This window comes from Lathyrus oleraceus, chromosome 7, assembly GCF_024323335.1.
Source record: "Lathyrus oleraceus cultivar Zhongwan6 chromosome 7, CAAS_Psat_ZW6_1.0, whole genome shotgun sequence".
Taxonomy (NCBI): Eukaryota; Viridiplantae; Streptophyta; class Magnoliopsida; order Fabales; family Fabaceae; genus Lathyrus; species Lathyrus oleraceus.
The window spans coordinates 154,006,777-154,024,462 of record NC_066585.1 but is presented as its reverse complement, the minus strand read 5'-3'; the positions used below and the strand labels follow the sequence as shown (position 1 = coordinate 154,024,462).

The 17,686-nt window shown below is 31.8% G+C and overlaps 3 protein-coding genes across 3 annotated transcripts; 1 reads left to right on the top strand and 2 right to left on the bottom strand.

Annotated features, from left to right (window-relative positions):
• Positions 1 to 2,805: 2,805 nt before the first annotated feature.
• Positions 2,806 to 3,775, bottom strand: LOC127101592 (RING-H2 finger protein ATL73). The gene has a single exon (XM_051039044.1). The coding sequence runs from the start codon at positions 3,530 to 3,532 to the stop codon at positions 3,074 to 3,076; it is 459 nt and encodes a 152-aa protein (XP_050895001.1). The 5' UTR covers positions 3,533 to 3,775; the 3' UTR covers positions 2,806 to 3,073.
• An 8,228-nt stretch (positions 3,776 to 12,003) lies between these two features.
• On the top strand, positions 12,004 to 13,821 carry LOC127108414 (lysM domain-containing GPI-anchored protein 2). The gene is made up of 3 exons (XM_051045875.1): positions 12,004 to 12,901; positions 12,982 to 13,308; positions 13,404 to 13,821. Exons 1-3 carry the CDS (start codon positions 12,244 to 12,246, stop codon positions 13,538 to 13,540), a joined length of 1,122 nt encoding a protein of 373 aa, XP_050901832.1. The 5' UTR covers positions 12,004 to 12,243; the 3' UTR covers positions 13,541 to 13,821.
• Positions 13,822 to 14,166: 345 nt separating this feature from the next.
• LOC127108413 (polygalacturonase QRT3) lies at positions 14,167 to 17,564 on the bottom strand. Its single transcript, XM_051045873.1, has 3 exons — positions 17,211 to 17,564; positions 16,896 to 17,123; positions 14,167 to 15,292 (listed from the first exon to the last, which is right to left on the bottom strand). The coding sequence occupies exons 1-3, from the start codon at positions 17,370 to 17,372 to the stop codon at positions 14,243 to 14,245; spliced, it is 1,440 nt and encodes a 479-aa protein (XP_050901830.1). The 5' UTR covers positions 17,373 to 17,564; the 3' UTR covers positions 14,167 to 14,242.
• Between the last annotated feature and the right edge of the window lie 122 nt (positions 17,565 to 17,686).

Below are 17,686 nucleotides of genomic sequence, written 5' to 3'. Positions count from 1 at the left end.
GTGGACTGGAGTAGCTTTGATTTTCAAGCGAACCAGGATAAACTTCTTGTGTTGTTAGAATTTACTTTTTTGTGTGTAGTGTAGCGAATTTTTTTTACTGTGAAAATAATTCAAATCCCTCTTTCTTGTTTTTCTCTACCTTCATAAATTACCATTGTAAAAGTAGTAGATTTCTCACATCGGGGAACTACTACACCATTAGTGTTTAGACCTACAATCTGTGTCACGCTTGGATTAATCTCGCCGTTATTTAAAGTTTTAATTCAGTTTTATATTTCCATCTTTTGTCTTCAGGTTCATTTACTTTTACGCATTTATTTTCCTGCCTTTAATTTTGTCTCCTTTATTTTCCTGCATTTATTTTCTTGCCTTTTATTTCCTCGACTTTACTTTCCTACACTTTTATTTCCGCAACCTTTATTTCTGTCACTTTTATTTCCGCCATTTATATTTACGCTCTATTTTTCTATCATTGTTATAATCTCAAACTTTTACCTTTTTCTTTAAACATTGCTTTAAATTATTATGTCTTTATTTAATTCAGAAATCCAAAATTGTTTATTTATTTCCGCAATCATGTCTGGCTAAATTTCTAAGTCCGGGATGTGAGGATCGTCGTTCCGACGAAACTCGGTAAATTGTTATGTCATAAAATTTTAACCTTTGATATTTTTCTAGTTCTGGTTTTTAAGATTTAATATTCAATGTGTTTTACATGAAAGTCAAAACGTTCTAATACCGGTCAACAACACAATAATGTGAGACCGATAATTTATCTGCTTATGTAATTTTCTACATCTGCGATTTCAAAACACCTCGGTAACGGTCAACAACACGATAGCGTGAGATCAGTACCCAACAAGTAAAAATCAGATCTTTAATTTCTAAAAACAACGACAACGTTTTAGACATTAATTATGACTTAATAGTTTTTAAAAAATAGTTTGAAAGTTGTAAGTGTGGAGCGACAGCATGACATTTATGGTTCCGAAGTATAGCACGAGCCAATAGCGCGACGGTGAGTCTAGTGTTTTTAAACTAAATATTTTCTCACGAAAAGTATTTTAAACATAACAAATGCATATAATTTATTGAGTCCCAGAGGTACACAGGAAACCACATTCCGGTCTCTCTTATCTGATTATTTTCCGAGATCTATTTTATTCTTAATTTTTAGTTTCCCCCTATTTTATCATTTTATAGCCTTAGATAAACATAACATCAATAGATAACGATAATGTTAATTATTAGTCTCTATGGATTCGATATCTTTTAAAACTACAATTGATTCTGTATATTTACGGAATACACCCATCAAGTAACATGCACACATGTATTTTTTGACCGGTACATACATTATCATTAAGCATGTAAAATTGCTATATTTTTAAAAACTTTTTTTTTAAATATCAAGTTTCAAGTTTGTTTTTTGGGGACAAAGAAAAATATTCAAATTTGGGATGTAGATAACCCTCAACCATTAAATGTTTTTAAGTGTCTTTTATAATAAGTTTGAGTAATTTTAATTTTAATTATTTATGTTTTTGTTGGATTTTAATAAAGGTTTTGAAAAAATATGAAAAGTTTTATTGACAACGAAATCATCCAAAACAAAAAAAATGTTTGTAGAAACATAATTTGTGAACTTAACTATATTGGCTGGAAAGGGATTTCTGCAAAGACAAAACCTAGAATTCAATAAGATTATTGCACCGGTGGCAAGAGTTGAGACCATTATATTGATTGCAAATGTTGCATCATATAGAGGTTAGCCCATGTATGAGCTCGATGTAAAGTTAGTCTTTCTTGATAGCATCTAGAAGAAGAAATATATGTAAGGCAACCTCTTGGTTTTGAAAAATTGACCAAAGGGACAATATACATATTAAAGAATGCTCTAGTGAATTAAGGCAAGATCCTAAAACTTGGAACAAAAGGATTGATGACTTTTTGTGTGTATGCAAAAATTGATGTTTACGAATTGCTTTTAAAAGCATGATGTATATGTTAAGAACTCTTCAATATCTTATATGGTAATACTTTGTTTATATGTAGATGACTTGTCAGTAACATACACTAACGAGGGTGAAATTGACTAAAAAGAATCATAACGAATGAGTTTGAAATATCTGACCTTGGCAAATTGTCTTACTTCCTAGGGATTTAATTCACTAGGACAAACTGTCTTACTTCCTAGGTATTTAATTCACTAGGACAAACAAGGACAATTTTCTTCGGAAAAATAAATATGTTGAATACATATCGAAGAAGTTCAAGACGTGAAATCTAAGCCAACAGTGACACAAAGAAAACAAGAATCAAAATGAACAAGGAAGTCGATGAAAAACCAATGGACCCAACATTGTAAAAACAAATTATTGGCTTACTAAATAAGATAGGCGTGCAATACGAGATTTGATATAATCTATAGTGTAGGACTAGTGAGCAGGTTCATTGAAAAACCTAAGGAAGCAAGATGCAATGCTTTTTCATCATGCAAAGTTGAGTAAGTTGCTTCATCACTTGCAATATGTCAAGGCCTATGGCTTCAAAATGCTCATGAAGTAACTCAAATTGAACACATGTGAGGTAATGGAGCTACATGTGGACAACATTTCTACACTAAACTTAATCAAGACTCAATAACAATGGATAGAAGTAAATATATAGAGAGAAAATACCATTTTCTTCGTGATCAAATTAACAAAGAGAATCTAAAACTTTATTACTACCGAGAATCAATTGGCTTAAAGATCTAAAGAATAAGATAGGAATGAAGTTTTATCGAGTATGAATTAGGCAATGTGTCAAAACTAATTCATATTAGTGATGATGATACTTATAAACTTAGTTAGCTTTGTAAGTTTGCTAGCAATCAAAAGAGAAAACTTGTCATTCCCTCTTCTCAAATCCAAAACACTCATTCACTCTTTCAACTAATTGCTTAAATAAAGATTGTTCTAACAGTACTAACCTTACAAACAAGGCCTAGAAATTAATCTACATAAAATAATAACTAGATCTAGCTCTATATCTAGTACTAGAATCTTTCTAAGCTATGATAATATAATTACTAGACTCGAGTGAGATTCCTGCATGTAGGGCAGGAAGAATGAGACAGCAACCACTTATCAATACAAACCACATGGAAATGATGATTGCATTTTGGCAGGAACCTTATTTGGTCTCCATTACAGAATTCAGCTAAACAAATGACACAACTAGAAGCTGAAGATGGAGAACCTGAGTCATGAGTACTACTATATGTTGAAGTTGGCAAAGCTACCATATCTTTTTTCTTGATTCCAGAATTCAACCTCCTAGAAGCAATCCATTGTATAGGCTCGGTAAGTACACGACCAATACATTGAAAAACACATTGTAACATAGTATTAAGACCAAGAGCACAAACAAAAGCACATAAAATAGCTGCCACTAGAACCATCCAATCAAAACCAGCTGCTTGTTCATGATCATGACATGGTATAGGAGATTGAGAGTGAGAATGAGTATGAGTATGGTTTTCAGCCATGGAGATGGAAAAATAATGAGTAATGAGTGAAACATAGGAGAGGGTGACACATATATGAAGAGACTAATTTGGTACAAGATAAATATAACCACTAACATAAAGAGGATGTTTTAATTCATTGATTGTAGTCAAAGAAAATTAATGAGTGGAGAAATGAATTGGTTGCATTGGCATCATTGGACATGAAAGATTCTTAGTTGATAATCCACTCTTTTGTTCAAATTAATGAAGCTAATACTAGTAACCTTGTGAAGGGGGTTGATGTGATGGATGTCAAATGATTGAATCCACTAACAAGTTATCACGTTCTTTTGCCTTCCACTTCTAAGAATGGTGCGGCGTGGGGTTGCCGCAAAAATACTTGTCATTTCATGTGCTAGTAGAAGTAGAACTACTAGTAACATCTCTTGAAACATCTCACTATTTTTCGTTTGTACTAAGAGAAAATTTTGTGTGATCACAACACATTTTGTATGATCACAACACTTTAAGCTCGTCACATAAGTACATGCATATACAAAAAAATAATCCAAGAAAAACTAAAAAAATGAGAAATAAAATAGAATGTTTAGCTCTAAAGGAAAGGTTTATTATTCATCTTAGCCATGTCAAAATTAGAGATAGTCAAGTGGACGTATTTAAATGTTTCTTCTCCTTTACTATCAGTCACCCTCTCTTCTACCACAAAATTTCAAATCAAACAAAAAATCTAAGAAATGTGTATGATATTTTTGAGTCAGCTTTCGCAACCATGTGTTAAAAGTAATAGAATCACAATAATGTTTCTTAAAGATGAATACTTAATTCGAAATGAAACATGCAAATATAATTTACACAAAATAATCATTTGGCCAAAAAGGGGAAAAACTTCTTTTTATGTGGATTTCTTGCGCAACAAATTTGCTATATTGTGAAAATCGATTAGATATTCGAGGTTGACTTCATTAGGAAAAGACCTTTATGAATTTAATTGTTCTTTCCTTAGAAAATTTAAGAGAGTAAGATCAATCTTTAATTGGAACTTGAAACCTCTCTTGTTATTTGCTTGGATTAAGGAACTTCAACCCTAATCTTCAATTATAATTCGCGAAACATGTTTAGATCAGAATGCATTGACTCTCACAAGAATATTGGACATCTAACATCTTTTTTGTCATTACAAGTAGCATAGAAAATTCCATTTGCTCTAATGAAAATATAAATAGGTCAAGATTTGACCGATCGTTTGGACACTTTATCAGAATCCTTGTAGCCATTGACCTCATTATTCATTTATAGACATGGCAACGGAGAGGGTCGGATACGGTTTTCATCTCCCCCAAACCTAAACCTGAATCTCAAAATAATCGTTGTTTCCCGCCCCAATCTCCATCGAAGATGGATAATTAAAATTCAAACTCGCTCCAAACAGATTCAGGTTAGGTTCGAGTATCCTTGCCCCACCACCATCTATTAATTAAATTAATTTTTTTAATAAAAATATTTATTTTTTCCAAAATCAAATTACATTAAAAATAATAAAATTAAAAATTTTCAAAAAAATTATGCCTACATTTCAAATATTTCGAATAATAAATACAAATCAATCAAAACATTAATCACATATTTAATATTCTAAATAATCAAAACTAAAATAATAAAGTGCATAATAAAATAAACGAGGTGGGTTCAAGGACGAGTTCGAAATATGTACTAATGTCCCCATTATCTGACTCGTCCCCATATTTTATAATTAGGGAAAACTCAAACATGAACCCAAACTCATTCAAAACGGATTTTCTCCGTCAAATTTGGGGCGGGTTCGGGTAGGTACTTGCGGGTATGGGTTATATTATCATGCCTACTCATTTATGACTATTAGACTGGGAATCTTAGCTGAAGAAAATTAACAAAAAAAATGTTAATAGCTACATTGAAAACACTATGTGTCAAAAGTTTCAACCAAAAGTTTCGACATACTAACTATGTCGACTAAAATGTTTCGACTAACCTATCAGTTGAGTCGAGGAAAATACTGGTTTGAAAGAGTCTTGGGAGCAGATCTACAAGATTATGATCATCACTCTTTGAAACATGTCCAAAATGTCGAAGAGATCTGTGCAAGTTAGTTCTTCGATAGAGTTAGTTCTTCGAAACATGTCCAACAAGTTAGTTCTTTGACAGGTGTTAGGGACTTAGATATTCTCAAGTTCAAAGACTTTGTAATATAGAGATGTCTCAACAGCACGGTCAACCAATGACTCTCGATTGAGATAGTTAAGAGGTTCAAAGTAGTTACCAACATAGGGGTTGACTTGAGGTTTAGAGTTAGTGTGTATTAGAGCCAAAGTCATTTGGGAGCTCCATGGTACTAATTGTTGGATTAAAGTCACTTTACACAAGTGGAAGTGTGACATTTATGCCAAAAATGGAATGATTCATTGTGTAATGGATTAGTTGCTTGGATAATGGCTCAAAAGTATGTGAAATCTTCTAATTAGAGTGAGATTTGGAATCAATAAGGACATGTACTATGAGACCTTGCAGATTTGCTTGGATTTGCAATGCAACTTGACTTGTAACTCGACCTATGAACCACTTCATGATGTTGTCTTCCCAAATTCGATTCTCTTAGCTCAAGCATGGGAAATTATTGCTCTTGGACATTTTGGAAATATGGAATCATGATCTACAACTTTCATGTTGAGCATTTTACTTGAATCAGTTGGGATCTTGGTGAAAATCTGGCATAAAGTTGGTCATTTGATTAGGTCAGCATGCTGAAAATTTCACTAAGTGTTTTATCACTTGAATAGCAAACAAATCCTCCATTTCATTGCCCTATATCTCTCCATCCATACATTTTTGAGGTTTCATCATCTAGGACAAAGTTGAAGTATGAAGCAAGACCTTCAATTTGATCATTGGAACAAAGAAAATGGTGGCTTGGATCATAATTTATGGCCTTGAAAAGTTGGGTAGTTGAACATGGTTTTTAGGGACTCGGTGAAAATTCCAAATTCTCCATCTTTATCCCTTTTTGCAAGTAATCTTGATTTTCTTGATTAAACTTGATCAAATGACTTCATTGATCATATTTTCGTGATCCTTGACTTGAAAGGTCCATAGTTGACCAAAAATCTAGTCAAACTTTGACTTTAAGCATCTGTTGACTTTTCATGAGTTGTATTCAAACTTTCATCTGCTCATGAACCTAACTTCTTGATCCATTTGAATTATATGGGTGAGTTATGAGGACACATTTGAAGATCTTGGATCATGCATTAAGTCATAAAGATATTGATATCGATTAACAGTATTATATGGATATTAAACTTAACCCTATCTCTAGGCATTAATATCCAATAGATGGAGACGATCTAGTAACGACATGTACCTCGTGTATGTTAATTCATATCATGAGAATATGTTTTAGGTAGCTAATCCAATACAAGCATTAATCATGAAGAATCATCAATATTAAAGCTTAAGTAGAATTACATAAAACATCATGACCGTAATTAAGACATGAGTATAATATATGACTACACCTGACCCTAATAAAATAGAATTAGCTACGCTTACTCATTGTAACTTTACAGTTAAACTCTACAAGTAAGAGGTTGAGCAACATCTACAGTGATCCCTCGAGCACCGCTTTCGCCTTCGCTGCGAAAACTATAATATACAACTTTTTAAAATCGATAACTTATATTAAATTAAACCCCAACCCCCATATTTTTTAGATTTTTTAAGCCATATTCACAAACAGACCATTGTTAATCAGCTTGTAACTGTAGCAAATTTTGAATTCAACTTAACACTGCTGTAAAAGTTGGAACACAAATTTTTTGTCGGAAGGATAAATGAATATGCAAACTAACATCTGAATAATTTCCTCACAATATGTATCACTGTCAAGATGGATGAGCATAATAAAGAAGAAAATAGATTGATATTATTTTTGTTTACATTAACCAAAGACATTTATGAAAGTTTAATCAGCTTCCAACATATATCATTATTACATGGGTCTCCATGCAAAAATCATTCTTGAAAGAGTATTTTTTAGCATCTTTATTGATGAGAGAGAGTAAGAAATTGTTATTTTCATATCAAAAAATAGATAATCATCTAGTGAATCCTACAAAATATTTAAGAAGATTTGGTTGCATGCCTAAACCTTGATGCAATAAATCAGATGCAAATATTTTTGCAATTGTCTCAAATTAAAGATAAAACAACTACTAAATACCGTAGTCGGTGGCTCATTCAACTTTACAATACTCACTAAAATAATCAAGATCATTGAAGTTATTGCATCAAATAAACACGTAGAATTGCATGCAGATGTTCCAATGCTAAAAAAGTAATAATTTATGTGAAGTTAGGAGATAAAAACAAAAGGTACGAGAAACAAATAAAAGTTGAAGTTGTTAAAAGATTGAAAACATTGAATTTGGGAAAGTCTGGATGGATGGTCTCAAATACATCATAAAAATAGTTCGGTTTTCTCAATTTGTTGGAGCTTGGTCATGTTTTCTCGGTTCGCGTGTATTAGGTTTAGTTGTTTTAATTTGTGGATCCGTTTATTTATGGGTTATATTTTGGGATTTTGTATTGATTTGTTGGGTTTAAGCAATTATAAATATGTATTTATTGCATGCTTGTCCTTATAATCATAAGAACTTTAGAATTCAATACGGAAAAAAATGGTTTGAGAATCATAGTGGTAATATTGGATAGACAATACTAAATTCTTAAGAGTGTGTTGTTGAAAATTGAGAAATCTTTAAAAATATTTAATGGGAATTGAGAATCACTTCTGAACATCTTGGATTTATGTGATTCTAATATAAAGAGTTTAAGAGATTGAAAAATATTTTGAGTAGAAAATAAATTTTATCCTTTAAAATATGAGTGATTTTTTTCTTATAACTCATGTAATCTTTTTTGTAAAAATTCTTGAAAATTGGTGAGTTTTTTCTTCTATTTGGCATAGAGATGAATCCCATTACATCTCATCTATTTTGGACACTTCTAACTGTTGTGGGAGTACTCAAGTCAATTATATTATTGTTATTTTTGTCATTATTCATGTTGTTTGGATCATGTGGCATGTGGTAGATCAATCTTGTTTTCATAGTAGAAAAAATATATATATAGGATAGGTGGTAAGAATATGCAAGGTAACTATAACGCATGATTGAATACCACATTTTTTAATATAAAGTTTATACTTTTATTAACCAATGCTGACTAATTAGCATTTTCCTTTTATTTTTTAATCCTTATTTTGTCTTCTTCCACATTTCTAAGGTGTTCGATCTATGGAGATGTGTTAAGCAGCTAAGTCACGCCTTTTTTTATTATCCGCTCACTCCTGTCTTTATCTTATGATATTTTCAGAGATTTGTTAAGTTAAAATTTCAACCAAAATTTCTTAAGACAGTGCAAACTTAAAATTTCATATTTAAATATTCCAACCCTTTTGACGTGAACAAACACGCAAGAAAAGAAGAAGAAGAAAACAACAATTAGTCTAGTCAGCTCTCCATGTGGGTATACAAGTCCTCGAAAGAGACTTCTTTATTATTATTTTTTTCCATTCTCATGTTTAATTTTACTTATCTTAATCAAAAGTAAGTACTATCTATTCATAATAACAAAGGTAAATTAGAAAATTTTGAAAAATAAAGTGTTAGGAAATTCTATATCGATAAAAAAAAATAAAGATTTAAATATTTATAAATGAAAGAACTTACATATCTATTATTTTAAGATTTTGAATGAGTATGTGATGTCTCTCACAAAATGTGTTATTCATAAAAATAATAATATAAAAATATTTTCTCGTGTTTGACCCCTTAAATTGATGACATAACAGTGGTATTAGAAGCATTTGGTTCGAGTGAGGAACTGACTTCCTTGTATTGAAAATATATGTGGTGAATAAGAGGTGTCCCGTTGAAGAATGTCAACGGCAATATAAATATATGTGGATGAAAGAACTTTCACTTGAGAGATAACATTGTGCATAGACTCACACTTGAGATGAAGTATTAAGAATAACAAGTGTGCGTTATAAAACTTTGATTCTCAAAGTTTGGGGAAGTTCCACATTGATTAAAAAAATGAAGACTTGAACATTTATAAATGAGAGAACCTACACACATATCACCTTAAGGTTTTTGGTGAGTATGTGGTGTGTCTCTCACAAGACGTGTTACTCAAAGAAAAAAACTTCAATGTAAAAATGTTTTTTTCCGGTTGACCCCCGAATTGATGATCCAACACTACCTTTGTCTTTTAGAAATATAATTTATTTTTAAATGTATATTTAATTTTAAATTATTATACATAGTGTTTGTTTATGTTACATCAGACAATATATGACTTTAACATGTGATTATAAGTTGAGACAACCCTCGTTTAAGATCCGGTGGGTCACCTGCTATCAGATTTCCATTATTGTCACTCACTATTTAGTTCCACGCCCTAGATTTCTAGTATTGGGCGTGAGAAATTATGTTAAGAGTCTCACATTGGACAATATATGTCATGAATATGCTTATAAGTGGGGTAATCCCCACCCACAAGCTAATTTTATACGGATGAGTTAGGGGCAACCACATTTTCTTAACTGTTTAAATATATCTCTTATTATTCATACTTGGTATCTTTGACATCTTGACCACGAGACCGTTATAAAGAACTTTAAAGAATTAACTGAACTACCTTATATTATCTGACATGTCTAGAATTAGGCCTTGAATTAAATATCCGATATATTTGAATTTTGTAGCCTCATGTGATGGAAGTGACCATTGTGTGCATTGTTTCCTTTAGACTTCGAGATGTTGGGTGAAATTATTCAAAGAGAGCTATTAGGATTTGATTTAATGCATCTTCTTCAATTGTTATGAGATCCATATGTGAACGTCTTCTACTTCGATCCCGCATGGGAATCACTAAATTTTTTTCGACCTGTTGATGTATGAACCAACTCATATGGAGGAAATAAGTACTTGGTTTGCAATATAGATGTGATAGGGCGTTAAAAAACATTATGGTCGGTGGAAATCCTTTCTTGGGAACCTTAACGAAAGACAGCTTCTTTACCTATCAGGATTAAGGTTGAGTTATAATTGTCTCATATGCTTTTGTGGCTTATAGAATCTAATTTTAGGTGTTATAAGATCATATATTAAGAGACAATGGAATATGTGGTATGTGCTCTGATTTTAACAGACCTTTGGATAACCTTAGTGGTACGATTCTGACTTTTAACCTTAATAGTTTTACTAACAAGAAGAAATGTCTCCTAAAACTAAACATGTTTTGTTGAATGCTTTTTTTTAGTAAAATTGTTCACGATATTAAAGTTTAATTTGACATGACCATAAGATAGAAAACTATTTTTAAATGTTTGCAAGCATCACACATTCAAAATTTTCTTCTAGCTATGCCTTTTGATGGGATAGATCGGCATATGTCACAAGTAAAATACCTCGCCATATTTAAGTATCGTCTCACGATTTCATTATTTTCTATAGATGAAGGTTTCCATGTCTGTCATTAGGTGTGTCTGGATACCTTTGGGAAGTACGTGGTTCATTATAAGGAGCTCATGTGTTTCATACATCGACATGACTTTGTTACGCATGTATTTTTGATATATTTAATTGATGGAAGTATATGTGAAGAAATAGGCGTGTAATCACCAAGAAGGAAGATTAACATATAAGTTACTAAGTCTTTAGGTATAAATATGAATAGGAGAAAAACATGCCTGAACTTGAAGTAAAATATAAATAATAATTTTAATCTATTCATTTATTTTATATGAAGTGTCTCATTTATAATGTATCACGTCTCATTTAATTTTAACTAAGTCATTTATTCTATAGATGATATTTTATATATCAATATGACTTTGTTATGAATGTTTTTTTAATACATTTAAATAGACGAAAAATCTCTAAAAAAATAGACCTGCGAACTTCATATAGACCACCAAACATTCATGCATAAGAATGAAAAGAGAAAATCATTCATAAAATTGAATAAAATATAAATAATATTTTTAATTTATTTATTTATGTTATATGAAATCTTTAATATAATATTAATAAAAAAATTATAATATAACTTTATCTTTTGTATCCCAACTTAGCTCATTATAATTAACAAAGACATTAAGTAAATTAAACTCATTTTATATTATATGAAAATATTCATATTTTTTATAAAACAAGTTAGCAAAATTAGAAAACCTCAAGTCAAGTTGAATACAAGTCATAGAAAATAAAATACAATCAATTGACCGAGTCATGTAATAATAATAATCCATGAGCAATAATTAAGCAATTTCCATGAATTATCCTATCCATCCACAAGAATCAAGACTAAAAATGGTGGCCCTCCTTCTAGTGACTCTGACTAGTACTAGTAAGTTGTAACAAAAACACTCATGCCTCTCTTTTCTTATAGACCATTCTCAAAATTCTAAAAAAATCTAAAAAATTTAACCACAAAAACGACCATTCGACTTCTAACTAGTCAAAGTCAATGCCAACCAAAAAACCTCTAATGTGAATTGAATGAAACCCAACACCCCCACTTAGTTAGACCCTCCCCTATAAGAAACATAAACATCAACAACACAACCCAAGATAAGAAAAACCAAAAAGTAGAAACAACCTAAACAGGAAATAAGTGAAACCAACAAGATGGTTCCTGTATGGCTACTCACCGTAACAGTAACAGTAGCCACTTTACTGTTAACAACACTAACACAAGCTCAACCAGAAGCAAATTTCAAATGCGCCACCGAAGCCACGTGTCGCAGTCTAACCGACTACGCTTCCGCCAACGCAACAACCTTAAAGGAAATCGAAACCCTGTTCGGCGTGAAACACTTCCTCGACCTCCTCGGAGCCAACAAACTCCCAACCGACACCAAAAACACTTACAAACTAAACGCCAGCCAAGTCATTAAGGTTCCGTTTCCCTGCAAATGCGGCAACGGAATCGGTAAATCCAACAATTTACCACGGTACAAAATAAAACCAGGTGACACGTTAAGCGAAATAGCGACGGTTCGTTTTGCCGGTTTGGTGAAGTATCAACAGATCCAAACCGCTAATAACATACCAGATGCTAACAATATAACCGCCGGTGATACGCTTTGGATTCCTTTGCCTTGTAGCTGTGATAAGGTGGATGACAGCAGTGTTTTGCATTATGCACATGTTGTGGAAGCTGGTAATACCATTGATATCATTGCTCAAAAATATGGTACAACACCACAAACTCTACTCTCTATCAACGGTATTGATGATCCTAAAACACTTCAAGCCGGTCAAGTTCTAGATGTTCCTCTTCCAGGTAAAAACTTTATCTATCTGGTCTTAACTTGATTTGAGCCAATGAATGAATGAAATTATGTGTTTGTTTGATTTGTGCAGTTTGTAAATCAAATGTTGGAAATAATTCGGTGGATTTTCCATTGCTTGTTCCAAATGGGACTTATTTCTATACTGCAAATGATTGTGTTAAATGTAAATGTGACTCTACTGGTAGTAATAACAACAGCAATTCTATGTTGCAATGCGAGGAGTCGAATATAAAACCGATAAATCATTGGTCGGTTTGTCCGTCTGCGAAATGCTCTGGGAATGTGTTGATTGGGAATACTACGTCTACTGATTCGTGTAATCGGACATTTTGTGATTACGCTGGTTATACTTCTCGCAATATCTCTACGGTTCTTGCAACTCAAAACACTTGTGCTGGTTAGTTAGTTAGTTAGTTACAAATTGTGTTTTGGTATGTGAAATTAGTTTCTGATTGTCAATGATGTTTTTGTTTGTTTCTGATTTGTTTTCAGTGGCGCCAAGTGGTTCGAGCGGTTCGGGTTCAGGTGGTTCGGATTCAGGGGCATCTAGGAGTATCTTGAATGGCTGGGTTTGGAATAAGCTTCTTATTCTCATTCACTTCCTTCTGTTTTTTGTTTATCTTTTGTAGTACAAACCCTGCATCTTTGTTCTTTTTCTTTTCATGAGTTCTTTGTTTAGTGTTGTGTCTTGTGAGTGTTGCCACTTAATTGAATATTTTTATGTTTTTTTCCTTCTATTTAGTGCATGTTTGGATTGATTGTGAGTTAGGCTTTGTCAGAGTGCTACCATGACTTTGTCATACTCACATTGATTTCAAAGATACACTTGCAATATTTGTAATATACGAGCATGTTTGGAAGAATAAGAATATTGTCTGAACTACAATAATCTGTATCTTTTTTAGTGTTAGCTTCTGTTGAGTCATGTAATTTTTTTAAGGGACCCTGATTAACCGTAAATTAACTGTGAAATCTGTGTATGGAGATCGTTTTTGCTATGGCCTTTTCATATTCAATTCCACTCTTTGGACTTCAAAGGCTTTTGATGGAAGACTCCAAGTGTTGACTTACCTAACAATAAATTATTCTTATTGTTTATAGTCAATTTTTCTATTATCTTAGCCACTAATTTTGAAGACAAATATGTGTAGTTTTAGATGATGTGCAAGTTGCTTATGCACAATGCCTAGTGGGATGACTATGATTTAGTCACCTTCTTTCCTCCATTATCTTTTCATTTTTACATTTCCAACCATAAAGAATAGACTAGATATATAAGATAGTAGTACATTAATCATCATAAGATAGTTGTACACTATTAGCTTTTTTTCTTATTGTTCAACTCTGAAGAAGACAGATCCTTTAGCTTCTTTCTCACTCTCCACAACTACAACATTATCCGACACATTGGTAACAGAATGTGCTACAAACTTTGGCTCCCCTTGAGCATAAAATGAATATTGAACATGACTAATCCGGTTAGGAAATACCAAAACCGATGAAAAATCAGCCTCCCATTTCGTGCTGTTACCGCTCACAGTTAACTTCCCAACCGTTGATCTTAGCCCCATACCATTTACATTGTTTCTATCAATCACTACTTGTTCAACATTACTAAATTGCCCGTCTAGATTAACAATCGGAACCTTCTTATTAGGATCGCCATTGAACATATTATCAACTATATTCAAGCCCAAAATCTGACCTTCAACCGACTTTATTAAAATATTAGCATCCCCGAGAAATAGGCCATTAGTGACATGAACTTGAACAGGGTCTTCCATTACTATACCAGTATAATCCATATAACAGTTGTCGATTCTAGTTAGAGAATTTCCTGCTAATTTCACTAAGATACCTATACCACCAAATGCTGTTGCCTTGTTATAACAATGCACACCTGATAGAATATTAGCTTGGCCCCTTAGCACAATACCAATAGCTGCCGAGAAAATCGCGACATCCGTGACAGCGTTATCGTTACTAGCAAGATCAATAGCGACCCCCGAATAGTCCTTCTCACCATGGTCACCACCAACTGTTGAGTGTTGTCCAAGAAAACAACTTGATATGAATGTCTCATGTCCTTTCTGTACTAGAATTCCTTCTGTGGTGAAATGCAGGAAGAAGCAGTTGTTGATTCGGATTCTAGCCGAATCAACGATGAAGATTCCTCCTCCTCGGTAGGTTGAATCAAAGAGGATGTCCCTGAAAGTAATGTCTTCATAGTAAATACCATCGTTTTGTGTCTTTATGTCACTGAGGTTACCACTTTGCATAGATTCTGCTGTCTTGAGTTTGTTGGAATTTGATGAACACAGCTCAACTAGATGTCGGTCACCAGGAAAAGTATCAGACGCTCTCAAGGTTCCTCCTTTAACCTGTTCACAAACATACTTTTCATAAAGTTTTTGTTGTTGTGGAGGCAATTCATAAAGTTAAGATGCAAAGAAGATACATGTGAAGATGTACTTTCTAAGGTGCACATACAAGTGATGTGTTAAAATTAATTTAATGCACTTAACTAATAAAGTTTATTATTATACATCTCACGAGTGATTAACAAAAATAAATATATATAATCATATAATAATTTTATTTTTGAGATCACATTATAATTATGAATTGATTTATGTTATTATAAAATTTTAATATAATTTAATTCACTCATACTTATGTAACAATTTTATGACATCACAATTTATTATATTTATGTTACTACATAACCCATCATTAAGATATATTAGGGCTTTAAAAAGTTTAAGTTAAATAATATTTTTCATAAATATATGAGTTTTATTTAAAATGTACTCAAATATTTAATTAATATTTTTAAATACAATAAAAGCAAGTGAATTTGTTTATATTGTAATTTTCTAAATGGAGAAGAATATAGAAAATATATTTTTATAGAGTTTAAGTTAAACGGTTAGTTATGCGGGGACATCAAAGATAAAACTGCAATAGGTTAAAAATCACATCAAATACTATTGTTTCATCTCTTTGATTGTTTGAATATTGTCTAGAAAACAGTTGTCTAGTAATCTAAAACGAAAAAAAAATGAATTAATTGAAATTGATAATAAATCTCATAAGATGTGCTACTCATAATTTTTTAGAAAACATCCTACAATTCTATTTCAAATGATGCAAATATAGGTATTAATAATGGCAAGTATTGTTTTAGGATTTACAAAATATATTGAAAATTCTTGGTCTAGATATTAATAATGTGAGAGGACAAGAATATGATAATGGATCAAATATGAAAGATAAACATTAAGACCTAAAAAAAAAATTATTAGATGTTAATCCTAGAGCATTACACACATCATATGATTGTTATAATTTTAATTTAACATTATGTGATATTGCAAAATTTTGTATTGAAGCTAAAAAAAATTGGAGTGTTACGTATTTTTTCATTCGATAAAACATTAAAAAATTCTTAAAAATAATATGAAAGGTTTAACTATTAAATCATTATGGCAAACACATTAAAAAAGTCATATAAATAATTTCTATATATATAACTTCGGATTGCGGATGTAAGAGAAGCACTACTACTTCTTAATCAAATGGTCTTGGGTATAATAATTTAAAAGACCAATTTAATATAATTAATTAAATAATAACTTTAAAAAGACAAAAATATTGTCCCTAAAAAATCTGAACCTAAACTTATTTGTAAAGAGAAAAGTGATATACAGGTAAGGTAAACACGCGGCATGTCGTGCATGTTTGGTCGTGTAAGCCTAGCTGAAAAGTTGAAAAAAGGACGTCTACAAAAGTTAAATACAATTATTTAAAATTTATAGAAAATACAACTTAAATTTATTAAAATATTTGTCTAAACATTTAATAGATCAAAATATCTGGATAAATATTTAAAATTAAATTTACATTACGAAGTGAAAGACATTCACAACTGTAAAATAAAAAATATATGGTAGAAAAAGATGATGAAAGAGATAATATACTAACCACAACATTGCCACCACCTGGGGTAAAAGTAATTGGTTTACTGATTTTGTAATCTCCACCTCCCAAATCAATAACAACACCTCCCAAATCATTCACACCTGCTACCAATTCAAGACCCTTTTGCATCTTAAATGCATCCTCCACAGCTTTCAATATCGCATCACTACTCTCCTTTGATCCTGTTGGGTCTGCGCCATATTCACTCAGGTACAATACCCTCTTACTACTCTAGTAATGCACACAGAAAATAAGTTTCAAATTTTTACAAAACAAATACTAGTAATACTTCAATGTACATATAGCTAAATTGCTTACTGTGTTTGTTTGTGAAGATGATGGCAAAGGTGGCGAAAGATTAGCAAGTTTGTGGTTGAATTCTGATAGCTTTTCCTCTCTGGTGAAAAATGTGGAACATGTTGCTGCTTCTGAGATTACCAACGCCAATGATAAGACTAAATAAACTGCTGAGAATCTCATATTCTGTTCAAACAGATTGATGATTTTCTCAAAAATCAGAAAAAATTGAGTTTTTGTTTTTCTTTTTGATGTGGGTTAGGCTTTTAAGATCATTGAATTCAAGTGTTGGCATTGGTCATCTTATTAAGGTAAGGACACCAAATGCAGTTGTGGACATTTATTAGAGGCTTTGGAGCTTGGTGACCAATACAAGTAATCTTTTATTTTGGACCAAAAACAAAGAAATTATTTCTTTATAAATGCACAATCAAACTCTGTACTTTTGAATCTAATGTTTGTGTCTTTTTGATCAAAATTAGTATTTTTAGTTCATT

What these genes read in the sequence shown, in the direction of transcription:
- LOC127108413 (XM_051045873.1), bottom strand. Translation starts at nt 17,372, where the DNA reads ATGAGATTCTCAGCAGTTTATTTAGTCTTATCATTGGCGTTGGTAATC. An exon ending in CATCTTCACAAACAAACACA is followed by an intron (nt 17,124 to 17,210) that starts GTAAGCAATTTA and finishes GTGCATTACTAG; the next exon opens with AGTAGTAAGAGGGTATTGTA. An exon ending in CAGGTGGTGGCAATGTTGTG is followed by an intron (nt 15,293 to 16,895) that starts GTTAGTATATTA and finishes GTTTGTGAACAG; the next exon opens with GTTAAAGGAGGAACCTTGAG.
- LOC127108414 (XM_051045875.1), top strand. Translation starts at nt 12,244, where the DNA reads ATGGTTCCTGTATGGCTACTCACCGTAACAGTAACAGTAGCCACTTTA. An exon ending in TCTAGATGTTCCTCTTCCAG is followed by an intron (nt 12,902 to 12,981) that starts GTAAAAACTTTA and finishes TGATTTGTGCAG; the next exon opens with TTTGTAAATCAAATGTTGGA. An exon ending in AACTCAAAACACTTGTGCTG is followed by an intron (nt 13,309 to 13,403) that starts GTTAGTTAGTTA and finishes ATTTGTTTTCAG; the next exon opens with TGGCGCCAAGTGGTTCGAGC.
- LOC127101592 (XM_051039044.1), bottom strand. Translation starts at nt 3,532, where the DNA reads ATGGCTGAAAACCATACTCATACTCATTCTCACTCTCAATCTCCTATA.